Source organism: Suricata suricatta, chromosome X (genome assembly GCF_006229205.1).
Source record: "Suricata suricatta isolate VVHF042 chromosome X, meerkat_22Aug2017_6uvM2_HiC, whole genome shotgun sequence".
NCBI classification, from domain to species: domain Eukaryota; kingdom Metazoa; phylum Chordata; class Mammalia; order Carnivora; family Herpestidae; genus Suricata; species Suricata suricatta.
The window spans coordinates 92,392,440-92,419,848 of NC_043717.1; the positions used below are offsets into that span (position 1 = coordinate 92,392,440).

The 27,409-nt window shown below is 39.7% G+C and overlaps 1 protein-coding gene across 5 annotated transcripts in view; it reads right to left on the reverse strand.

The window, feature by feature from the left end:
- The window catches only part of ENOX2 (ecto-NOX disulfide-thiol exchanger 2), a 249,160-nt gene that overhangs the window by 72,698 nt on the left and 149,053 nt on the right, over positions 1-27,409 (reverse strand). Inside the window, exon 2 of one of the 5 annotated variants that reach the window (XM_029930551.1) lies at positions 2,022-2,173. The exons of the other annotated variants lie outside the window; for them this stretch is intronic. Within the exon in view, the coding sequence (XP_029786411.1) occupies positions 2,022-2,070 (49 nt within the window). The 5' untranslated portion in view covers positions 2,071-2,173. The remainder of the gene's footprint in view (positions 1-2,021; positions 2,174-27,409) is intronic. 5 annotated transcript variants of the gene reach the window in all.

Genomic DNA, 27,409 nt, shown 5'->3' on the forward strand with positions numbered 1-27,409 from the left:
GATTATTCATTATTTGGTTGTGGAGTTTGGTGAGTTCTTTCTAGACTTTGGATACTAGCCCTTTATCTGATATGTCATTTGCAACTATCTTTTCCCATTCTGTCGGTTGCCTATTAGTTTTCTTGATTGTTTCCTTTGCAGTGCAGAAGCTTTTTATCTTGAGGAGGTCCCAATACTTCAATTTTCCTCTTGACTCCCTTGCCTTTGGAAATGTGGAGTAAGAAATTGCTGTGGTTGAGGTCAAGGAAGTTGTTTCCTGCATTTTCCTCTAAGGTTTTGATGGTTTCCTGTCTCACATTCAGGTCCTTCATCCATGTTGAGTTTATTTTTGTGTATGGTGTAAGAAAGTGGTTTAGTTTCATTATAAAGGGCTAGTATCCAAAATCTACAGGGACCTCACCAAAATCCACACCCGAAAAATGAATAATCCAGTGAAGAAAATGGGCAGAAGACATAAACAGACACTTCTCCAAAGAGGACATCCAGATGGCCTATTCTTTTATTAAGAGAAAAACTCTCCTTCTCTTACAATTCACTCTCTCATAATTCTCTTTCTTATGTCCATGTTTTTATCTATTGATTTTTATGCTTACTATAATTTTGTTACATAGTATTGTGCAAAGTTGAGGAGAGGATTCTGTCAACAAACATCTATTGAAAGTCTGTTAAGAGTAGGAAGCAACTGTCTAGTGATCAAGATCATGGGTTTGGGAGTTAGATGGTTCTGGACTAGAGTTTGTGCTCATTCTGTTTCTCTTTACTTCTCTTATTGCTGGTCTGCCTTCCAGCCTTCCTTTTATATTTATTGTACATTCATTGTACATTTTATGTGTGCCAGGAACCATTATAGATGTTGAAGACATTATGGTGAGTCAAACAGGCCTCATCCTGATCCTTGGTCTTATGAAGTGCAGGAAGGAGATATTAAATACAGATCAACATAAAATAATTATACATTGCAATAAGTGCTCTGAACAAAGAACTGGGTTTGATGAGAAAAAATGGCAAGCTAAACATTTAGGAAAGGGATAATATTTGCCTTATAGGTTTGTTGAAGATTAAATTAGATAATGTGGGTAAAGGATTTAGCATGGCTCCTGGCTTAGAATGAATACTTGGTAAGTGGTAATAATAACATGCTAATAGTTAAGGTGATGATGATGAAGTAGTCCTAACCCTTGAAGAAGTAGCCCTAACCCTTGAAGGGTTCAAAGTCTACTGAGATACACAGCGTATATAGGAATTTTAACAATATATTATACAGATAATGAAACAGAGGCATATAGAGTTTAAGTAATCAGCTCAATATCACATACCTAATAAGTGGTAGAACAGGAATATGGACCCAGGCAGCTCTGGTACCAATGCCCACCGTCTTATCCATCACACTAAACTCTTTCCCAAAGGGCCCTTTATTTTTTGTGTTCCCATAGTTCAATGAACACATTACTATAATAGCCTTTATTACATTACATTTTTATAACCTTTCTATATCTGTCTTTGCTCCTTGACACTGGATTCCTTCATTCCTCCTGTTATTCTTCATGCCTAGACACTGTGTCTGACACAAAGTTGATGTTCAAGAAACTATTTTAAATAAATGAATAAGGAAATACATGAACATATGTAAGAAAGTCCAGCATAGACATTCTTGAGGTATTATAATCCTAAATGCTGACAGTATAAGAATATCACAATAGTTACTTACACAATACTTATAGAAATACAAACTTTAAGAAAGATAAATCTGAAAATAGGAAGATAATTTTTATCACATAGAAATTCCTCATGGGTAAAAAGGAATTGACTAGAATTTCTTTGAAAATTTAAAGGTAGTTAAATTTACTAACATAAAATGTGCATGTAGCAGCCATATTTGTTAGCTCCTTGAATGCAGGAGATATAAATCTCATTTACTTTTGTATACTCTACAGTGATTAGCTAAAAGTAGGTGTCAATTAGTATCCTTTTAAATAAGTGAACTCTGGAAGAACTCAGCAATTGTACAAAGTGGGGCTTACCTGCAATGCCTATTTCATAGAACCAGAGCCAAATAAAATCTCTTTGCATTATGTAGTATTGCACAGTGGATTTAGCTCTCTAGTCATTGCTGCAGAAGGAAGATAGTGGTCCAAAGCTGGGTGAAACATCAGACTTCTGGAACATACCAGGACTTAGATAAATGGTAAATAATAGTGTTAATGATAATAATTATAACAAGACTAAAAATAGTTAATACTTAATATTTATTGTGTCAGGCACTGTTCTAGGCACTTTATGTACATTAATTTATAACTCACAACAGCCCTATGAAAGTAGGACCTCTCTTTACCCTTATTTCACTGATGAGATAACAGGAGCAGGGAGGTTAAGCAACCTGTCAATGGTCATAAAGTTAGCTTGCAGTGAAGCCTAATTCAAACCCAGGCAGTCTGGCTCCACAATTCATGCTCTTAACCACTATGCTATATTAGGCTAGGGAAATCATAAAGTTATAAAATATTTGAGGTGGGAAGGCTATTGATCTCATCATTACATAGATGGATATTCCCCAGGTCCTCTATTTCAGGGATCCTTAACTGGGGCTAAGTCGCCCCTCCCCACATTTGGCAATTTGTGGAGACATCTTTGGTTGTCACAACTCGAGGTAGGGGTGCTACTGGAAAGTAGTGGATAGAGGCCAGGGATACTGCCAAACACCCTACAAGGTACAGGACAGCCCCCCACAGCAAATAATTATCTGACCCCGAACGTCAACAGTGAGAAGGCTGAGAAATCTTGCTCTACTGCAGCAAAGTTCATGTGTTCTTTTTAAAAAAGTTTTTATTTATTTTGAAAGAGAGAGAGCAGGGGAAGGTTAGGGAGGGAGGGTGAGAGAGAATCCCAAGCAGGCTCAACACTGTCAGTGAGGCTCACAAACCATAAGATCATGACCTGAGCCGAAATCAAGAGTCAGATGCTTAACTGACTGAGCCACCCAGGTGCCCCTATGTTCATGAGTTCTTACTGGACAGTGCCTTATACCCCTGGCTTCTTCACAATCCCTTCCCATCTACCACATGTGCAGTCAATCCCAACTTCTGCAATTTATGTACTACTCCCTTATGCCACTTTACTAAAAAAGTCTGACCACCTCCCCTACCAAGAATCTATTAACATTTTTAGCATGGTTACTTTTATGTTTCACATCAAAGAAATGATTCTTATGGTGGGGAGTCCAAGTGCCATGGAAGTCCTGCAAATAGTGCTAGGAATACCATGGCAAAAGAAAGAGAGGAAGTTTAGAAAATGCTTGGATGGAACACAGAAGAAAACACCATCTCTAGCATATCATACAGGACCTTACATACAGTAGGCACTGAAGAAATATGTGTTGTAAAAGATTATGGCCCAAGGGCAGGGTTGGGTATCCAAGAACAGAACAATATTGTGGTTTCTGTTCTCTCACTAAGGGAAAGGAAACAGCAAGATAAATCATATTTTGGTTCTGCATTAAGCCTAGGGCTCAAGGTTCTATCTTCTGTTTGCTATTTATTGCTCATGAAGCAATACATTGTGCATTGCTGGTGTTATTTTGAATTCCTCTTCATTTTCTTTGAAATTTAATAATCTATCATTATTTGTGAACAAAGTGCTGAAGCTTGGGGAACATTTCACTCTCTCTGATCACAGACGTCACCAGCAGTGACACCACAGCTTGCATCATGACTATGCAGGCTGAGGGAGCTGACAGGGGCCTTTGTAAGAGAAGGCTCCCACGCAGCTTGAGAGAAATGATGCTATTAGATATGCAAGGGCTTTATTTCCTTATGAGCATTACCAAGAATGGATCAAAGAGCCACTCAAGGGGATCAGGATGGCACAACATATTCTTCCTTGGGGAAGAGGAGAGGAGGGGAGGGGAGACAAAAGGGAAAGGTTTTATGCTAGCCTATATTGTAAGTAATCATTCTCACATCGGCTGTGAAAGTGGCAGGGTGGGAGATAATAGCTTGATCCTCAGGGTATGCAGATGAGAACTTTGGGGTAGAGAGTCCCTTCACAAGCTAACCCTCATCCTGGAAGATTCATTGTTGTAGTCTACAAGCTGGAGGGTCCTAGAGACAGCCACCTCCATATTGGAGCAGCTACAAGGATACTCAAGGGTTTTAAATAGACCTATAAGAAGCTAGAGTGCTAGACCAGCCCTCCAGAGGGCAGTTGTAGTGGGCGTGGGGTGTAGCAAGGAAGAAGAAGGACACAGGTCTTGGCATGCACTTCTCTAAGGAACTCATAGCATGTATCCTGCATTTATAAAGGCAACAAGGTATAGTGGAAGAAATAGAGACCTGGAGCCAGATCTAAAATCAAATTTTGGCTCTACTATTTACTAGCTGTGTGACTTTAGGTAAGTTCCACCCACGTTTTAGCCTGTTTATTAACCTGTATTATTCACCTAATGATAATGATGTTGATTCCTAGTATTGATTAAATGTTTATGATGTGCCAAACACTGTTTTAAGGTTGTGTATGTATTATATAATCTAATCCTCACAACAACCCTATAAGATGGGTAATATTTTCATACCCATTTTACAGATAAGGAAAATGAAAGACAAAGAAGTTAGGATCCTGCCCAAGGTCACAGATGGAGTTAATGTTGGAATTGAAATTCAAATTCAGGCAGTACAGCTTCAGAGCCCACATTTTTAACCACTAAGCTATATACTCCCACTATACTATAAAAAATGTTGAGTGAATATTTATTCATGATCTTAACCTTACTTCCTTTATCTTTTCCTTGTTTGTTTTCCCATTAAGAAAGAAACCATTTGGGACCCCTGTAGGGGTCTCTTCTCCCGCTTCTCTGAGCTGGAGCCAGGGACCTCTTTTGCTATTTCAAGGTGAGCTGGTACAGACTGAAGAATCTCAGGAATAGTTCTTGTCACTTCAAGGTTATGAGCTAAATGTGAGCCCAAGAGAATAGGCTGAGGTTCGATGAAGGGGTCCTGTAAGTCCAATAGGCTCCACCATTAGAACCTGGGAGGCTTCCTCGGTCAGTAAGAACAGGGGCTCTGCACTAGAAAGGCTCTGTTGGGCTTTTTTGGACTATGGTCTGTCATTCCCATCCCTGACTTCTGGGCTCCTGAGATAACAGTACACTCATGTTACCCTGTTCTAGGTTGAATGGTTGACTATGGCCGTCTAGTTTTTAGGTTGCATCAACGCATTCATTCCACATCTCCTACCTAATATTTAGACAAAAAACATTGAAAGCATAATTGGACTGAAAAGAAAGCTACCTTATCCCAGCTCTTTTAACATCTGTGCTACTTTCCTGTTAAAACACACATTTGTTTTCCTGGTTTTGAAACAAACCTGTTAATACTACTGTCAAAATCCCAAATGCTGTAGACACTGGTTTTCAACTAGAAATCTTAATATTTAACCAACCAGCTAATTGCATTGCAGGTACTGAGTATGCTCTTTAAGTTCATGGTGTGGCTGGTGGTGGAGGGGAAACAGAGAAAGAAAAAGCAAAGAGAAGCATATATTTTGTAAGTTCCCAAAGCTCTGTGGTTTATGCTTTCCTGAGGTAAGTTGTGTAAGAGATGACTTGGCAGCCCTCTGCTATGCTGTTGGAAGTCTGGCAAGATCTCTTGGAGGAAAACAAAAATTGTCCTGGGGTTAATCCACAAGCGATTTTACTTTAGCCCTGGTTGCTGAAAATCTTTCCAACATGTTTCAGTCTACTTCTTTGCCGTAGGAGAGAGAGTACAACCAAGACTAGGAGGGCTGAGTTTTAACTCTGGCTCCAATATTATCGTGCTGTATCAAAATCACTCATACCTGTCAAAGTGTGGTCCAATCCTGTGCAACACAATCATCTGGAGTGCTGGCTAACTAGCAAAGTTCCAGGGTTCACAGCTAAGGTTTCCTTCTGGGTAGTGCTGGGGAACCTGCCTGTCGAACAAGCATCCTAGATACCTCTTCTGCCCATTACAAATTGGAGAAACACAGAGCTTCAGTCTCCCCATGTATAAATAAGAATGATACCACCCCTTTCACCAGGTTGTGGTGAAAACCCAGGCAGTCAGTAAGTGCTAACTGTACCTGAATCTTTGAATGAAATTATGGCAGGGCTCCAGGATTCCTTCTGAATATTAATTCAAGAAACATGTTAAATCCACATACTATTTGGTGGTATGAGGGTGGAAATTCCATGTTTCCCTGCCCTTTGAGGAAATCATAGATTAGGGGGAGAGACAGACAAAGTATTGCATAGTTTGATACTGGCTTAACAAAGATATGAAAGGGAGACAGTCTGCTAGGAGGAGAGATGGTGGTAGAGAGGGAGGAGGAGCATAGCGGACGTGATGTTAAGCTGGAGAGGTGACTATGAAGTAGGTTTTGAAAGATAAACCAATTATGATGATACTGTGGATATCTTAAAAGGTGTAGGAGATAAGGCTGTATTTGTGCTAAGTCTAAAACCTAGAACAGAAATTGTCTTTGGGAGGGATGGACATGGGTAGAGAATATTTTCCATATCAGTTTACTTATTCCTCTCTCGTAAAAGTAGAATATTAAAAAACTGGAATCATTTTGTATTCTCCAGTTGGTTGGACTCTGAGAGGATGGGTATTAGACTATATTGTTGACTTGCTTTGTAAGTCACTAACTATAAGGCCATGGTCTAAGTCAGAGGGGTGGGACACTGGCCATGACCACTATAAACAAGTCAAGTGTTAAATCCTACTGATAATGGGAACTTTGGCTTGAGAATTGGCTGCCTCAGCAGAGTCATCTTCAAATATTAAGGGCAATGCTATATATACACATACAGCCACAGGAGTCAGTGACTAATGGCTCTGCCTTGTGCCAGCAGCCCTGGCCCCTTTCTAGCTTCTTTACCTTGACAAGCAGCCTAACTTGAGTTTTAAAACTCCACCTCAGTTTAACAAATAATCAGAAAACAATAGGATGTACCATACAGAACTTCAAACTGCCCCTACATCACACTTCATGTTTCAAAGTAATTGATATTTTTCAAAAGTACAACACATTTTCACCAACCCCCATCAGGCTTTTGGCCAGACCAGGCATGATAAACTCTTAATCCTTAAGGCTGTGTGACCCAAAACAAAGGACAAAGGAAAAATAAAGGAACCATTCAGATCATGGTTTTTGGATTGGATCTCATCCTGGCCTGCCACTTACTACTTTTGTGATGCTAGGAAGGTGACTTAAGGTGACTTCTCCTCCACTGTATATACTCCAAACTGATCAGACCTGCTGGCAAAACCCATTTGCTTTTTCCCCAAAAGCATGGATGGTATTTACATCCATGCTCTCACTCATGATCACCCTATTTGTGGTGGAAGAGGGCCAGCATTACTTAGTATCACTTCTTCATTTCCATCATGAGGATGAGAGGCAATGGGGTAGGCAGAAGAGCTTGCTTTTCGTGGCTATATTTCCAATATGATCAAGGGAATTATGGCCATAAGCTGTGACCTCTGACAGCTGGGCAGAGAACAGCCACTGTATCAGCCTGCTTCAGGGACAATCCACATGCAAGTGGTTTGGTCATTAGTTTGTGATTCAGGGACAATATTAACAATATGTCTTTTCTGGACTCTATCTTACATACGATATATTTTTTCCCTATTTAATTCACTAGTTCTTCTGACTATTTTAATAGAGCAAGAGTTCAGATAGCAAACATGTGTGAGTTATTGACTTTCCTTACTTTTATCCATTTCTGCTGTAACTTAAATTATCTTCCCGAGTGAATCTCCAGGCAACTGGTGACATCACCTTTAATCCATCTGTGGGCTTTTTAAAAATTGGCATTAACATGGAGGGGATATAAGCTGCTAAAAAATAAAAGATATCTAGGTTGGTGATGATCTCCAGAGCAAACCTTACAGGGATTGGTAGAGCAAATTTGACTTGAAAATTATTGTAGAGGGTGAATTCCCTGTAAATAATGAATTGGAAAGAAAATCAGGCTGGGAGTATTTGCTTATCCACTTATTTCCACAAGGAATAAAAGCCATAATTCCTGTCAGCTTGTGCTTATAGCATGCCTAGATTGGTCAGAGAGAAACCAACCAGTGATGAAAATAAATACACAAGCCCGCTCGTTCACTGCATTTTCTGTCAGGTCTAACACCAAGGAAAGCCAAAAGATAAGACGTCTTTGGGTAACACCCCATACATCTGTGGCTATAATTCAAACACTTAACTTCAAATTTCCAAATCCTTTCTCCTCCCAGAAGCTGGAAGTTCATTCTCAGAAAGGAGAGTCGAAGGGCAAGGCAGCCAAAATGCCCAAAGACACTGGGATAATTCTGGGAAAGCATGCTCTCCCTACACATCACAACTTCTTGAAAAACTAACTGGTATGTCACTGGGAGACACTGTCAGAGCAAAATGGCAAAATGGCAAAAAAATTTTTTTTTAAAATTAAAGTGCAACTAGCTTTCAAGTGTGGCTAACTTCCTTAAAACTGAAGCTAATTTCTGTATATCAAATCCCATTTGTCCACTGACTCACACTGTCTTTTTCTAATTTTTTAAATTGAATATTGAGTAGGTAGGTACAAAGGGGAATTTATAAGAGACAAATGTAGAGTATAAAAAAAAGGAGCAATGACAATTGTGTACCCAACATGCAGTTTGCAATATAATTATAACCTTTAAGGACCTCATGTGCCCTTCTCAATTCCTTCCATCTCCCCTCAGAGGCAATCACTATTCTGAAGTTTGTGTTGATCACTACTTGCACTGCTACCTATGATGACGCTACCTCTTCGTTTATCTGAACTTCTCAAGGATTATTTAGTTGCCAGGAGCTTTACTTTGTGCTGTTCTCTTTCATATTTCTCCCCTTTTCGTTGTTTCTCTGCCTGCCCCGTGCAGCTTGTCTAGTAGTCTGTGATTTAGGAACAAACAGGAGCATTAAAGATATCATTTAATTGTGAAGCCAAACGGAAACATAGTAATCTTTTGCAATATGGCTCCTTTCCTTTTGTTTTTATTTTTGTTAATTTCTTAAAAAAATTGTTAATGTTTATTTTTTATTTTTAAGAGGAGAGAGATGGAGAGACACACACACACACACAGCGTGGGGGAGGGACAAAAAGAGGGTGACACAGAATCTGAAACAGGCTCCAGGCTCTGAGCTGTCAGCAGAGAGCCCGATGCAGGGCTTGAACTCACAAACTGCGAGATCATGCCCTGAGCTTAAGTCAGACACTTAACCACTGAGCCACCCAGGTGCCCCATCCTTTTGTGTTTCAAGCAGACAACTGCATGAACCTTGATTTGTTTACCTGGAGGTCTGGGGATATGGAGGTGGCAGTGGGCTAAAAAGCAGGGTGAAGGAGTCTATATATTGCCTATCATGGGTATTTCATGGTTCTAAAGTCAAAAGAGTATGCTATTTACTGGCTGTGTGACCTCAGGCAAGTTACTTAATGTCTCTGAGCTTTGGTTCCCTCTTCACAAAAATGCAGACAACTATATAATATTGATCTTACAGAGTTAGTGAGATGGTTAGATAAGAGATATCAATTGTAAAAGTGTTTGTAAAACTGTAAGATACTGTAAATGTTAGTTGTTAGTGATGCAGCTATTTTGCTGCTGTTATTGATGCCATAATAAAAATTCTGTCAAAGTCAAGGTAAAGGACTAGATAGTTATGAATTTTCTAAATCTGGAGTTAATTCACAGATATACCCTTGCCAGCTGTCTGGCAAAGCTGCCACAGCACAGACAAAATTAAATTTTCTTTCCTAACTCTCTATTACCAGTCTACATGAAAACTTTCCACCTTCAAACATCTTCCTCAAATCCCAGTGTACCTGGCCAATCCGCATGTGTGGGAGTTGTGTTTGCTCTGGCTTACGTCAGTGCCGAAGCCTAGGGCAGAAAGTAGTCACACATTACAGGCATCTAGCATTTTCTCTTCTTAGTCATTTCTCATAGGATGGTTCTGGCTGGTAACCCAAACAGAAATGTATGCAAGATGTGCTCATCACCTGATCAGTTTGTGCCTAAGGAACCTTCTGAAGGTCCTGACTTTTGCCTGCACGATATTAACATAACCATTTGCATGTCATTTCCACTTTGTTTTTATTTATTTATTTTTTTACAACAATACATATTTATTATTTCACAGTTTGTATGGGTCAGGAGTCCAGGCATGGCTTTTCTGGGTCCCCTGCATAAGGTCTCACAAAACTGCAGTTAAGATGTTTGTTTGCTAGACTATGATCCTTTCTGGGCATAAGGCCCCAGTCTAACCTCACTTAGGTGGCAGAATTTATTTTTTGTTTTTAAAAGGGTCTCTCCTTGAAGATCTGCGAGAATGAGAGTAAGCAGTGAAAAGCCACGTTTCTGTTCTGCAAACAATATAATCAAATCTGTAAATGGGAAAAACACACACAAGAGACGTTTCAGAAAACTGCTGGCAATTATTTCAGTGAACAAATGAAAGTTGTGCATGATTCCCCACAGCTGCTGCAGGTGTTGAAGGAAGACATTCTAACAACAGAGGGGGAATATCCATCATCTTTTTGAATATGGAGCTAGGTTACCTGGTTGGGTGCCCAGGAGGGGGTGAGGAAAGAAGGGTTTTGCTAATGTTCCCACACACAATTCCCAGCCTTGAGGCTGGACAGCCACATGCCCATCTGCTGCTAAGAAAAAAAATAAAGACCGAGCTTAAGTACATGGGACAGGCAGTTTGACCTCTGAGGTTGCAAGGCTCTTGCCCTCCGCCTAACAGCTGACGCCTGGAACAAGCAGACCAGCCCCTCATGACCCTTACAGGGGCTAACAGGAGGGCTCCAGCTGAGGGACAGCTGCAGCTATGGCAACAAACGCCCAGGAATGAGTTAACACCAGCCAAAGGGGTTAATGAGGGAGGCAAGGCTTTCATACAAATGCATTAGGGAAAGAAACGCAGTACAGTGGAAATAAGGTCCATTAATAAAGCTGAGTGATAAAATCCACCACGATCCTTAAATTGGACTTGCCTTCTTAGACTGCTTTTCCAAATCAGTCTCCTGTGTTCCAGCTGTTCATTGAAATACTAAGCTTATTTAAAGAATAAAAATAATACAATATGCAGTGTAAAAGGAGAAATCAGAGAGGCAAAAGGGTATAAAATTGGATTTGCAAACAAAGAAAGGAAGAAAAACAAGAGATGTGTACAACTATGTACTGAATATGTTCAAACAGCTTGCTATTACTAACAATCACTACCTGACAATAAATTACCCCCCTACATGTAGATAACAAGTTGCATTATTCTGATGCATTAGAATCAATCTGAGTACTAATGATAATGGGTGGTTGGGTGGCTAAACATGGCCCCCAATTACTGCTGAGTGCCGTCTCCTTTCGTGGTTACACAACTGTCATCAATATTCTCTCATAGAGAATGTTTTCTTATCAGCATTATGTCCTCAAAACATCCCTGGAAGGCAGGTCGATATTGATGGGCTTTTTTTTTTGTTTTGTTTTGAAGAAAACAGGGAGGCATGGAGAGGCTAAATGAAAATTAGCAGAGGTGATACCGCCAGCCATTCCATAACAGAAGTTGGGCAGCCAAGGTACAGAAGCAAAGGGCTTTGGGCTGCTCTTTTGATAACAGCAGCACCTACTGAATGCGGTGGATCGGTTTGTAGTCACTTTGTTTCTCAGCTGCAGTGAAAAGCATAGATTCCTTAAACCACTACAGTTGGAATATCTGTGCACAGAGCACAGAACCACAGAATACCTTTTTAACTCTGGCAGATTACAATATAACCTCAGAGTAAAAAGAGAATACACTTGAATTCAGAAACTAGTATAATCCATTTGGATGGTATTCCTTAGTTGCAGGAATGAATGAACGAACAGTACTTCTTGAGCCCCTCTTATGCTTTTTCTTAGTGGTTGAAAAGGATACAAGTAAAAGATGGTTACTTCTCTCAGAGAGTGTATAATCTACTTGGGGGTGGAGGTAAGTAGATTCACACACAAAATGAAGACCAAGCAAAAGTCATAAAAAGCCTAAGTATAAAGTGTCAATCCTGCTTTTTCCTACTCATTAGAGGAAAAGAATGAGAAAATCTGAAAGGTAGGATTTTGGTACATTCCTACATGGATGTTACCAGAAGAACGTAAGCTGACAAGTATATCAGACACTTCTATCAAGAGTGAATGCACTCAAAAAAGGGGTGGCCAAAGGAGCTGAACAGGAGAGAGCATGAGGTAAAGTAGAAGGACAGATGGGGTTAAGGGAACCAGGATGGAGGTGTCTGCCATTATTTGAATATCGTCATGTCATTTTTTAAAAAAATGTTTATTTTTGAGAGAGAGAGAGAGACAGAGCGAGAGCAAGAGCGAGAGCGAGAGAGAGAGCAAGTGGTGGAGGGGCTGAGAGAGGGGGATGGAGGATCCGAAGCAGGCTCTGCCCTGACAGCAGAAAGCCCTAATGTGGGGCTTGATCCCATGAACCATGAGATCATGACATGAGCCCAAGTCTGATGCTTAACCAACTGAGCCACCCAGGTGCTCTGATCATGTCAATTTTTAAAAAAAAATTTTATGTCTTTATTTTATTTTTGAGAGAGAGAGAGAGCGAGCGAGCTGGGGGGGTGCACAGAGAGAGGGAGACACAGAATCCGAAGCAGGCTCCAGGCTCTGAGCTGTCAGTACAGAGCCCGACAAGGGGCTCGAACCCATGGTCGGTGAGATCAAGACCTGAGACAAAGTTGGACGCTTAACTGACCGAGCCACCCAGGTGTCCCTGATCATATTAATTTTGAACCAAACTCTACTGGCCTGCTTCCTTGGGGACAGCACGAATCAGGCAAGTATATCTATGTACAGCTAAGAGCTAGAGGGCAGATAATTAGAGATGGAGTGCTCTGGTGAGTTCATGGAAGGCAGAGAGTCTGTGTTGTGGGTCATTCTTCTTGTTTTAGCTGTTAGGCATACAAAGTGGCCAAGCTGTCATTCTATCTTAGAAATGAAGGTGTTTGATTTGCATGCCCATGCAGGTGGAGTGTTAATCCACTCATAGGGTTTCTGCAAGGAGAGACTGAATTTTCCTGAAAAAACCATTTTGGATCTGTTTTAGTGACTTAGCTAATATTTATCAGTATTCAAGATGATGCCTTCCATTTCACTTTGCACTTTCCCGTGCTCCACAGCCTCAGGCTACATATCTCACCTTGCCTTGTTTTACAAACACAACTAGCTATAGGAGACTTGGGCAGTGGCTGCAGATTGTTTTAGAAAACTTGACTGCTAACACACATTATGCTGCACACAGTGGTCAGCAGTGTGACTGTCACACATGAAAGCTGAGCATTGTGAGGAACAACAGGCTAAAGAGCTTCTCTACATCTACTTGTAAATTTCTCATTGAGGGAAATTAAATTCAGAATTGCAAACAGACTGTATCTGCCTCTATAGGACCGATCCTCTACCACTACTATCTCTGTAGGAAATTTGAAATAGACCACAATTATGCCCAAAGGAACTGTCATGCTATAAGAAGTTTGTGACTCCAGCCCCTATAGCTTTAAGGTATTGTAGCTCTGGTGATAGACTGGATGCAACTTTATAGCCTTAGAGCCAATCTTTGTATTTTTCCAGGAATATAAATGGCAAGTTATTACATGACTGTTACTTATAGAACTCAAACTGACAAGTATATTGGACACATACATCAGGAGAGCATGAACTCACAACAGAGTTGGCCAAAGGAGGTGAGCTGGAAAGAGAGAGCCCATGGTAAATTAGGAAGACAGATGAAAGTTCAAGGGAAGCAGGATGGAGGTGTCTGCCATTATCTGAATACAATTATGTCGTTTTTGAGCCAAACTCCACTGAAAGTTCCTGCTTCCCCAGGGCAGCACATCTCGGGCAAGAAAGCTTAGAAGTCATTTGGGAAGAAATATTTCTTTCCTCTGACATGAGCAGCTAGGTGGAAAAGATGAGCAGACATTTGTTTTGGGAGCAAGAGGTGCTGAGCTTAATGCCCATCATCTCCTAGAGATGATGATGTATTGTATATACACATAAAATCACTACAGCTGCTTGCTATTTCCAGGGGGTCAGAGTATAGTCTTTTATCTCGAAATGTCTGTCTTTCAATCTGGCTATAACTTGAAATCTGTTTTGAACATAGCTCAGACAGGAAGGTTTTGGTCAAGCATGCAGTGACTAACCTTCAACCAAAACAGAACGCCAGTAGAGCAGCCTGACCTTTGCAGTAAAATTAATTTAATGCTTACAATCTAATCTAGAGTCCATAGACTTTATTCATGTGACAGACTCATAAGACAATTTAGCAGGGATTATTAAATTCCACTTAAGCTCATCGGAGGGGAGAACTGAGGTTGATACATTTCAGGACACCAACGAATTGGCCAAACCACATGGGAAAAGTAAAGCAGATTGACTTCTAGGAATAAAGTGAAACAGGCTACATTTGGTGCACAGTAGGCATTCAATGAGAACTGATTCCGGGAATGAGGCATAAGAGTAAGACAAACCTCATACCTGACATGAGGCTCTCTCTGAAGAGAGCCCTTTCCCTAACACACACAGATGAAACTTCAACCCTTTTGAGCTTCACGTACAGGGAAGCCATTTGGCAAGTGCCAGGGATCCCAGGGTAAGGCTGGAAGGCGAGTGACTTTGCAGATGGTACAAGATATGCCATCTTCCCACATTCCCCTTCCCATTCCAGCTGGTGGTAGGAAGTTTGGGGCAGGAGACTGCTAATCAGAAATGGAGAAAGCCAAATAGGTACTAACAAATTAAAAAGAATGCATTTTACCCAAGAGGGCTAAGAGAACCTCAAACAGGAAAACAACATGGGGTTTCCAGAGGGTCTCTGCAACAGTAGTACCAACCCCAGCATTACCCGGGAGGAATCAGTGTTCCAGCTGCTACACTTTAACAAGTGCTTATACATATATATATATATATATATATATATATATATATATATATATATATGTATATATATATGTAAGGTCTAAGATTGTTTACAGTGGGAAATCGTGGTTGGTTTTATTTAGGTAATATAATAATGTAACCTCCTGAATCTGATGTTCTTTATTTGAACATTCATTATAATGATTATCTCTGCTCTTTTTTCTTTACCAATGATGTTTGCATTCTATTAGCAAATATAGTTTCACAGAAGATGATAAGTGAATCAAAATTATACAATATGTTTCCATCATGGGAACAGAAGGAATCCTTCAATGCTCTGTTTTGCATCATTCTACTGATTTCAATAAGCTCTTCTTTAATAGATATTACTCACTATCACCGAGTCAGTACTAATTTAATATCACAGAGATAATCTGATTTTGTCTATGTGAACCCCCTTATTTTGTTTCACAGGAACTCAACATTTTCCAGTCTGGAGGTTTCACAGAAAGTATGCTGACTTTGTACCTAAGAGACACTTAGCACTAACGTGATTCTCTAAATGGCCGTTAGCATTTTACCTTGTATGAATAGCTAGCGGAGTACCTGGAATATTTCCCCTGCAGGATTTAAGAACTTTGTGGGCAGGAATGGTACCTCGTATACTGTTAGCTTATCCCCAGGATATAGCATAGTGAATGAACAAATAGCCAGTATAGCACTGTATCAGTTTTTACCTACTTTAATCCGCTGAGAGCATTGGATTGCCTGACAATAATGGTGGCTCACAGTACTTGTTGGTTATTTTTAAAAATAGAAATGCTTTCCTTAACTTTTCTAAAAATGTTCCCCAAGTGAATTTTGCTAATATTTTCTATATTAAATTTTTTCTTTCACTAACTAAGCTTAGCCTACCTAAGAGCAATACCCTCTACTAGGGATACCCCTGGTAAGCTGGTTAGTTCTGTCTTTCAAAATGATCTCAACTCATGGGAATAAAATCGGCGAATCAGAGATGATATCCAAAATATTCAAACAGCAGCAAGGCAAGAACAAACAGAATTGGACACTGAACCTTAGTAGTGGAGCAGGGCCCAGGAGGTCAATCCATTATTGTCAGACAATGGGGAAGCCTGGGGAATACCAGGAGGATCAGGGTGGCCTGTGTGACAGGTGGTCATTTAGGCGGATCTGGACAGTGATTATTTATTGGCCAGGGCAGCCAGTGATGACTTAGGGGGTTCTTGGCAGTCACTATTTACCAACTGGTATAGGAGTTTTATTTGCTATTATTAAACTGATATAGCCATTCAGTGCACACTGTCTGAATATCAGCCTGGAGGTAGAGGACCTACTTTCACCCACACATGCAGCATAAAGAAGCAGATACTCCTACCCACAGCTGTGGTCTCCTCCTCATGGAACTCTTTGAGGTCAAAGTTGTTCCTTATATTAAGCCCACATGAAAAAAAACGTTTACTACAGAAATATTCATCTATCTTCTGTTATTCAGGGTATTAACTGATAGTCACTTTTTATCTGTTAAACATGTTTTTCCCTTTAAAATAATTATTTAAAATTCTTTTTTTTTTTGAGCCTAAAAAGAAAAACAAATCCTAGCATCTATATCTCTTCTGCCCCCTGCAATAGAAGGTGAGTCAGGTAAGGGTAGCCAAGAAGCAGAGACATATGGTGGGAGACTGAGGAGCTGTCCTTGCTGTCTTCTGCTTGAGTGGAGAAAGCAAAAAAAAAAAAAAATTAAAACAATGGCAGAGGCTGAAAACTAAAAACCTCTCCCTTCAAACCATTAGTCACTGTAAACAAAAGTGTCATGTTTTTGTGCTCTTTTAAAATCATGTTTTATCCTAGGGATGCCTGGGTGGTTCAGTTGGTTGAACATTGGGCTCTTGATTTTGGCTCAAGTCATGATCCCAGGGTCATGGGATCGAGCCCCATGGTGGCTTCTGCATGGGGCCTGTTCAAGATTCTCTCTTTCTCCCTCTGCCCCTCTCCTCCACTCTCTCTCTCAAATAAAAAAATGTTATAAAATCATTTTTATCCTAATCCAATATCCAGGTCTCTGCTTGGTAGATATACTCCACCTCAACACTCAGCAGCTGCTGAGGCACCTTGTGTCACCCATTCCCACCTGTGTGTGCCCACTCACCAGAGCTGTGTCGCCATGAGCAGCAATTGCTTCTGTGCCAGAAGAGCAGCTGTGTTCCAAGGTCTTGGTTTGGGTAAGCTTGTGTTTACCAGGTAGTGTTAAGTTTCCTTTGTAGGAATGCTAGTGAAATTGCTCAGAAAGTTGGATGGAGCATGTGGGAAACTGGCAAGGTGAGTCATTCCTGTTTCTCTAGAGGTGTTGGCTGCAGCTATACTATCTGTTGTGAGCAAATGCCAGCTGTAAGATACTTAGGTACAGACTGGGTAAAAGGATGAGTCAGAATCACAATTTCTGCCTGGAGGGAATGTCTAAGCAATCATACTGGGCGTGAGGTCTTCAGCACACTCTGGTGCTAGAGAGTCAAGCCTGAGATTTTCACTTAGTAACAGCATCAAATGAGAAAGTAAGAGTTCTCACAAATATATGTTTAAAAAAAAACCCAGGAGCATCATGTATGCCTTAGTTTCTGGGACACCCTTCTGTGAGCGGGACAGACAAAAAACTTGGGGTACAAACTACTAAACAGTTTCAAATGGTATGTCACATACTAGCTCAGAGGCAGAGGACTTGCTAAAAGTCTTTGTGAGTTCCAAGGAAATATCCCCCAAATGGTGCCTTTAGCCTCATCAACTGCAATATAAAGAGATCTCTAGTAAAGCAAAGCCCTATTTCTTGTGTATAAGATTTCCTTGTGAAGCAGAGGTTCCTTGGGTAGGATTAATGCCTGTGGAATATACACTGCAAATAATGGCTGGAGGCCCACAGCACAGAAGAGCTCTGACAAGCATGCCCAGTGGGAGAGACTGAGTGGACAGTCAGGCTCCTCCAATTTTCACGCCTATCCCTGCCTCCTGCTAAGTTGTGTGAGCTTCAAACACAAAGGTTAAGATGCCTTACCCAGGGATTTCACTTATGCAATAGACCAACCAAATATTTATACGTGAGTATAAATGGCTGCTTTTTTTTTTTTTTAATAAAAGAGGAGTTTGTATATGTCATTTGGTCTGTACTCTGCCAGGGGCATATTGCACTGACATTAGAAAAACGTGCTCCTTTCAAAAAGATTTAGTCTCATTTCCCTTTTCTTCCTACTCTCTCTAATGACTGGAAACAGAATGAGACTTCGATTTTAGGATGATTTAGAAGTCTGGGAGTTGGCTCTTTCTTCCCTTGGTGTGTGACCAACTTCAAAGAAGCAATTGTGTAACTGCTAAGGAAATGAGTTCTTTGCCAAGAGATGAAGATCTTTTGTCATAAGCCGGAATAAATAACGAGGCCCTCCCGTCTGTATCTCAGGAGGGCCTCTGGGCTAAGAGGAATATCTGTCTGGTGGTCTAGGGTTGCTCACGAGAGCAGCAGGCAGTCAGCTGGTCAAGAATATTGTTCATGCTCCTTCTGCAAGAAGCACTGGCATCGAGAGGCTAGGGTGAATGTGGGGAAGACAAAGGAAATAGGCAGTAAACAAATTAACAGATGTATGTATTTAGCACAATGCCTGTTGGGGACACACCTCTATGTATAACTGCCACTTACTGAGCACCTTCTTTGTGCATATTACTACTCTAGGCAGTTTATATGAACTTTATCCTCATAACAACCTTATGAAGCAGGTATTTTGATTCTCTTTATGGAGGAACAAACTGAGTCTGGAAAGTTTAAGTAACTTACTCAAAGGCTTCACAACATCAAAGATGGGCCAATATTTGAATACACATTTCTATCTTTTGACCCTAAGTATACATTGCTTATACTCAGTCCTCACAACCTTCTTGAGTTGCAGGTATGAGTATCTTTATTCACATTTCGTTCACAGAAGTTAAGGACCTTGCCCAAGATGACAGAGACAGTAAGTGGCAGAAGATTCTAATCAAAGCCTGATTCCAAAGCCCAGGCTCTTAACCACTGAACTCTACCACCTCTACTGCCATCTGACATATGTCAGACAATTTGGTAAATGTTTGTCCCCATTCCAATTGGTACAGTGAAGGTAGGTGGACAACAAAGTGTTGAGGGTAACTTGAATTTAGTAGAGCAGGAGAGGTTGAAGAGTAGAACTAGAGCTATAGCTACCATTTTCCCTGGGGGCTGGTTTTACACAGGATGTGGGGAGGGACAATTAAAGACATATGGAGACAGAGGGTAAATGATTTCTATCCCTTCATTCCTTAATTATAAGAGGATGAGAGACCAGTCAAAACACGAGCTGGATCTAGGAGCTAACACTGTTAGAGAGTTACTATTATATGAGCTGGGTTGATGTGCAAGTTATCAACATATTGCCTCTTAGCTCCAGATTCACCCTTGTTGCTTGTTCTCTGAAAAGGGTTCTGGGCCCTTTAAATATTTTACCTTTGCCAATTGGCACAATGTTAAGCTTTGTTAGTAGGGGGTACAAGAGAAACATTTCAGAAGGAAGGGGCTTTTCTTCCTGGTACCAGTGTACTGATGTGCTTGTCTTGCAGCCTCCTGCAGTATAAACACCCACCTTCCCAGTACCTCACTCTAGCAGCACACACAGCTATCCCAGCCCCATGTTTCTGCAGTGCCTGCAGCTTTCCCGGTGTGAAGTTCCTGTAGTACATGGTAATCAGCAGCATTGAGCAGCATCTCTCAGTACCCCTTGCTTGGGTGGTTTTATAGTGGAGTGCCTATGCTAAGATCCCTCCCAGTGAGCAGCTTTCCTTGGCACTGTAGAGAATAGATTTCTCAGAAGTTCCACAGGGCAGATTTCTACAAAGTTCCATGAGGCAGAATTCCAGCAAGTTCTGCTGGCACAGCACCACAGCAAATTCTCTGCTAAATCCAGTGAGCCACAACTGTACCCTTTACTACAAGATCTGGATCTCATCCCTGGGGAAAGGGTTGCACCTTGGTTGCTCTAACTCAGCAGCAGGTATAGTGGATGCTCCTAATCTCTACTATTTCTACATTTTTATAGCCCTCTTTACTTCTTACTAGCCATCTCCTGTTATAGTTAATACTTATATTAAACTTTCTCTGTTCAAATTACTGTGTTGTTTCTCTTTCCTGATTTTCCCCACACCAATACAGTTAGCTTTTTCTTCCTAGATCTCAAAGTAAGATGATTCCCAGGGCAAAAGAAGAGACTGAAGGTAAGAAGGATGGCCTTGTCCCAGAAACAGGGTCTGAAGAGAAAAGAGCATGTTAATTTTTTAGGAAGCAGTTAGATGTCTTCTGTTTCTTGCTTTCCTTCCACTAAAGAAAATGAATTAGGACACCCATGACCTCTTAACTGTTGGAAATCTTTTAATGAGGAGGAAAGAACCTGCTAGGTAAGAAAGGCAAGTGGAGTCTGAAGAGTGCCTGGGCCATGAGACTTAAAGGATTTATGATCATTCCTAGTCCAAACTGTACTTGAAATTCAACAGTCCAGGTGCTCCAAAGGAGAAGTGGGTATTAGTGAAGACAGTCTCAAAGTGACCACTCTCTTTAAGAAAATGATGAATATTGAACTCAATATCTCTATGATTGTCACTGAATCCTGAATCCTTCTTTCAAAGTTCAGGGTTGTTTCCTCCATGACAAGAGATATTTTCCTTTTCTTGACATGGCTTTCCTGTGGACACATTTATAGAAATTTCCAGGCAGATTGCAATGTTCTAAATTCTGGAAAAACTTCTGAAACCTCAGGATAGACGTTAGATGTTTAGAGTTGGCATGTCAGGATGTTTTTCAAGTGCCACAAGGAGAAACGGTTTTTAACAGTCATAGAACATCATCATTATTTTTGTATTACTCATGGATTTGTGCAGCTGAGTTCTTTCTGAATTTCAATAAAGCATTTTCCAAAACACGTAAGTAATTAACCACTACCTTTCTAATTTTGTTATCTTTATGCCTTTAGGCTTCTCTGCCGTACCCACCACCTCAAACTGCAGTACTGACCCCTGCCAAAGCTCAAGGAATGCAAAATGCAAGGCAAGCAGTTAAGTAGGAGAGGATAAGAAAGTGTAAATCTCAAGGTCTGAGAATCAACTAAAATGCTCCCTGTACATGATACAAGATCATCTTTGGAGAATTTAGGAAGCACCAACCTGGATCAAATTCAGAGACACTAAAGCATCATAGTTAACCAGGCATCCTGCTCAATCACTGGGAAGTTTCCAGTATACATGTGGAGACCAAAGTCCCCCTAACCCTTTACTAGCCTTCCTTCTTTCCCTCCATCCTCCACATATATGCACATGTATACACACAAAGGGATAACACTGCTAAGAACAGAATGAGAAAATGAGCACTGCTTCAGAGCAGTTTGATGGTTTGTGCTATAGCAGCTGATGTGGACAGGTAGAATAGCTGATATGTAGGAGTTTGTTGCCCCAGTTAGAACTTCCTCCTGAAGAGTCAGAAAGCCATGGATATAAATCAAGAGCTCCTGTAAACCAGTAAAGACTTGCCTTCACTTTCAAAACAGAAAACAGTTCTCTCTTGCTGTCATTATAATGATTATAGATTAGAGAATTCTTTTTAAGCCAGGGTGATTTCTGGCACATGAAGTGGTATTGAGAGGAGGGGTGGCCTAATGCTCCAGATGGGTCCTATGATCAAGACCTGGATTTGAGTCCCAGATTTACCACTAACTATAAACAAGGTACTTAACCCCTCTGAGTCAGTTTTCTCATTTACAAAATGAAAATAATAATATGTGCGTTATAGGACGTTATGGAAAATGAATAAATTTTCCAGCAAAGAGTAAAAATTCCATATATGTTAGCTACTATTATTTCTATAGTATTACTTACTAAAAAGCACACTGTCATTATATCCTTAGCTCCCTTGCTCTCTTTTGCCAGTTTTAGAGGTGTGGATGAAAGTGGTGGTGCACATATATTCATACTGACTTTTGATAAAAGTGCAAAACAAATTCAATGATTTTTAGCAAATGCTGGACGTCTGTAGGGAAAAAAGAATAAGAAAAAGAAACTTGATCTAAGTCATAGATACCTTATACAAAAATTAATTCAAAATGAAACATGGACTTAAATGTTAAATGTAAAACCTTAGGGCAAAAAGTAGGGAAAAAATAGTTGGGATCTAATGATAAAAAGAGTTCTTAGGCTTGACACCATAAGCATGACTCATAAAAGGAAAAATTGATAAATGATATCTCATCAAAATTAAAACTATTCATCTGTGAAAGACCTTATTAAGAGGATGAAAAGACAGGCTACAAAGTGGGAGAAAATATTTTCAAGCCACATATTTGACAAAGGACTAGTATTTAGAATATATAAAGAACTCTCAAAACTCAATAGAAAAAAAAAGACAAATAATTCAGTTAGAAATTGTGCAAAAGACATGGAGACACATTTCACCAAAGAAGATATATAAATGGCAAATTTGCACATGAAGAGATGTTTAACATAATTAGCTATTGGGGAAATGCAAATTAAATCTACAATCAGAGATCATTACACACTTGTCAGAATGGCTAAAATTTAAAAAGATATATATTTGTAAACCACATATCCAATAAGGGGTTAATATCCAAACATACAAGGAACTCATACAACTCAATAGTAAAAACAAATAATCTAACTAAATGTGGGGAGAAGACCTAAATAGACATTTTTTCCCAAGGAATACAAACAAATGATACATTGAAAAGGTACTCAATATCAGTAATCATTAGGGAAATGCAAATCAAAGCCACAATGAGATATAAGTTTTCACCTGTTAGGATGTCTATAATAATAATAAAAATGATGAGATAATAACTGTTGGCAAGGGTGTGGAGAAGAACTCTTGTACACCGTTGGTGGGAAACAGTATGGAGGTTCCTCAAGAAATTAACAACAGAACTGCCATATGATTCAGCAATCCCACCCCTGGGTATATATCTAAAGTAAAAAAAAAATCATTATCTTGAAGAGATATCTGTATTCTTACATTCATAGCAGCATTATTCACAATAGCCAAGTATGGAAACAACCTAACAACCTGTTGACAGATGAATGGATAAAGAAAATGTGGTATATATAGACAAAGGAATATGATACATCTTAAAAAAGGAAATCTTGTAATTTGCAACATGGATGAACATGGAAGATATTACGCTAAGTGAAAGAAGCCAGCCAAAGAAAGACAAATACTCCCTGGTATCACTTATGTGTCGAATCTAAAATAAAGTCAAACTCATAGAAGCAGAGCAGAAAAGTGGGTGCCAGGGGCTACAGCATAGGAGAAATGGGGAAAGGTTGGTAAAAGGGCACAAACGTTATAAAATGAATAAGATCTGAGGATCTAATGAGTATCGTAGAACTAGAGTTGGTAAGTAACACTGTGTTGTATAATTGAAATTTGCTAAGAGAGTAGGACTTAAATGTTGTCACACACGCACATACATACACAATGATAAACATAGGATGTAAGGGATGTGTTAACTTGATGGGGTGAATCCTTCCATAGTGCATATCAAATCATCATGAACACTTTAAATATCTTGCAATTTTATTTGTCAATTTTACCTCAGTAAAGCTGGGGAAAAAGTGACTACACCAGATACTGGCAAGGGTGTAAAGATCTGGACCATTCATACACTATGAATGTGGAAATGTGAAATGGTACAATCACCTTGGGAAAGTCTGGCTGTTTCTTTCAAGAATTAAACATTCAACTATTGAATGACACAGACTTTGCACTCTGTGCATTTATTCCAGAGAAATGAAGACTTACATTCACATAAAAACATGTATATGAGTGTAAATAGTAGTTTTATTCATAATAGTAAAAAACTTGAAAAAACCAAGATGTTCTCAACAGGTGAATATTAAACTATGACACATCCATACAATGGAATACTACACAATTGACTATTGATACATACAATTATCTGAATACATCTTGAGGGAGTTATGCTGAGTAAAAAAATATAATCTAGAAAGGTTACATGCTGTATGATTTTATTTATATGAATGCAAAAGTTACAGAAATGGAGAATATATTAGTGCCTGGTGTAAGGCACCAAGAACCCCATTAATGTAAATGTCTGCTGTAGCAATAGGGATGTGGCCATCCCATGGGAACAGTGCAGGGATAGCTCTACCTCTGTGCCCACTTCCCATTTTCCCTAATGCTTCATGGGCAGAAAGGAGCTTCTTGGGCTTCCCAGTGCATTCTGCGTTCAGCCCATTTCCACAGGGCATAGTACCTTCCTATCTTTCCCACCTTCTCTTCTGGCTGCCAGTTCTATTATCTCCATCAGAAATTTGATCCTGCTAGAAGCGCTGTGGGTTTGTGTGTGTGTGTGTGTGTGTACCTATTTTTTTTAATAGAGCCTTCCAGTTTCCTTTGGGCCATTATGTTCTACTGAAGCAATGCTTTGCCATCAGTCATTAATATTTAATGTGACTAGAAGCTTTCAAAAAAACCTAGTGAGATGCACATGCTTTAAGTGGCAAAGCTGTTATCTAATGATCTCGGGTGGATACACTAATTCAGCCTACCTGTGAGAAAAGGTGACCTTCTCGTCCCTCTGGCTGTGTGTCTATATTAATATAACTGAAACCTCCTCCATTTATGAAACCATGCATCCACCCCAGAACAGAAGGCTATAGGATTTTTTTCTGACATCATAAAATTACCTGATGATTTCTAAAAAAATTGTAAAAGAATACAAAAAATACAAGTGTGAAAAGATGTACATATGATGAATGTCTCTTATGACATTGCTATAAGAAGAAAATAAATTAGGAATAACCTAACTATCCAATAATAGAGGACAGGTTAAATAAATTAAATTATATCTATTTACATAATGGAATACTTTGTAGCCATTAGTAATGATTATGTAGATCTATGTTGATGGACATGGAAAGATGCCAAGATATGTTAACAAGTGAAAAAGTCAGGCTAAAAAAACCAATATGTACAATATGATTAAATTGTTTTTATTTAAAAAAAAATAGACATGCTGGCCAAAAAAAGTCAGAAAAGGTATATAGCAAACTGGGTGTTATCTTGGGTGTTGGGTTGCAAATGATTTTCACATTGCTCTTTATATCTTTCTTTACTGTCTAAAATTTTTAAAAAACATACACAGCAAAGATATTTTGTTAAAAATACTAATGAGATCATAGCTATGCAACTTATAAATTACTTCTACTTGAAATTGAGATCTAAGCGACTCTTATATTTCCATTCAAGCCCTCAATGTTAATCTAGAGCAGAGACTGGCAAACTCTTTTATAAAGGACCAGATTGTAAATATTTTAGGCTTTGTGTGCCATGTCACCTCTGTCATAACTACTCCACTCTGCTCATGTAGTGCTAAAGCAGCCAGAGACAATATATTAACAACTGGCATGGCTACATTCCAATAAAACTTTATTTATAGAAACAGGCAGTGGGCTGGATTTCAACCACAGGCTGTGGTTTACCAAACACTGCTCCAGAGTCCTAAATAGAGGAGGCTGAAGTTTCATGTGCCTCAAGAATTAATCTGGTTTCCTGTGTTTTCTTGGGAAATACGAAGAAGAGGTTGTTGCTCTCCAAAGATGAGGCCAAAATGGCTTGGAGACATCAGAGGAGTTTCTTACTTTTTGCTTCTTGGTTTGATAATTTTCCTATGCCATACTTGGGTCATGCTTTATCTAGGGTTCTCTGCCCACCAAAGTGAACCCTAGATCAGCCATAGATACAGCCATGGCTACAGAAGCCCCCTAAAGAACTCAAAAGGCTTGAAGAACTTACAATCACTGAGTGACTTTAGCTAAACCCAGAAAGCCCAAAAGATTCAGTGTTTCTTACAGCCCAGAAGTATTAACATACTTTGTAAACCAGTGTTCCAAGGAGATGGATAATTATATCTGTCCACAGGAAAACTTTTGAGGAATCTTAAAATGTTCAACAGCCTAATTTAGGAGTTTAAAAGACTTATGTAGCTGAGACACAATACACATGGGGGGAAAAGGGGAAGTTTTAGCTGAAGATGGCCAGGCACTTTTAGTCACAGACGGTACCCCTAATTGCCAGAAGGGCTGTGCAAGAAGGATTTAGTTCATGCCTTTGCCTTCAGTCAAAATTGGTATTGCAATTTATTAAGGCAATTTACTTGACATATCCAATCTGTAAAGAGTATTTCCTACCTCTTCTTTTCTCTTCAAAGTAAGGGAGATTCAATTATTGCTTTATACACACACACACACACACACACACACACACACACACCCCTGAAATGCTTCCAAAAATATCGCTTCCAGATCATCCCAATCCTATAATCTAACATATTATTCACTCTTATTTAATAGTCTAGTCACTCAAAGAAAGTCACCTAGGAATTGAATGTGTTAGGTATAGGATCCAGGGAACCAGGTAGAGGCCCATCATCAGGATTCTGGGGTATGGCAAAGCTAGATGCCCTGAATTCCTAACCTGGGAAAATCTGACAAATTTACTAATAGAATCTCAGGACTTGCAGGGCACTTGTGGACCGACCTACCACAACAGACCTTTCTTAAGAGTGGGGAGTTGGCTCAGGCGGGAGAAAGGAAAGGGAAGCAGGAAAAGGTCTCCAAGAGAACCAAGAACATTCAACAGTATTTCGAAGATTCAAAAGGGAGTGGGGAGTGGAGTCAGATGCTGGTTGAGGTAAGTGTGATCAAAGAGCAAAAGGGAGGAGAAGAGAGGGAAACAGACATCCTGCTCGTACCACCATTTGACAGGGGCAGGTTGAGTGATTTGTTCAAGGTGCCTGGTCAGTCGCCTTGAAATGTAAATTCACTCTTTCCACTTTCTACTCTTATATTATATCCCAACTTGCCACCCAGCTGCTCATGAAGTTGGTGCCTGTTCACTTTACTGAAGATTTTTAAAAAATTAGAAAAATAGTAGTATGTAGGTGAAAAACAGTTGCTTGAATCTTCTGTGGAAATGGCAGAAAATGTGCAAACTGCTTTATTATATTTTATTTTTTTTTAATTTTTAATAGTTTATTGTAAAATTGGTTTCACGTATAAGTGCCTGATTCAGAATAAATGGGAATGGAACATTCCAGTTGTTCCCAGCTAGCAGATTCAGAGGCAGTTTTCCAATTCAGAGCGTGACACTGAAATTGCTATCACTACTTAAAGAGTTTCAAACGTTTAACTTAAGTGAACTCATGTAGAGTAAAGTACAGTGAACAGGAAGTATGGGCACTTGGGGCAACTTGGCTTCTAGTGGCGGTTCTGTCACTACGTTTACTATGTGATCCTAAGTCACTTTCTCTCCATGAATGTTAATTTCCTCACTTGTGAGATGATGAGGTTGGACTCCATAATCTCTAAAAGATCTTTCACCGCTCACCTTTTAT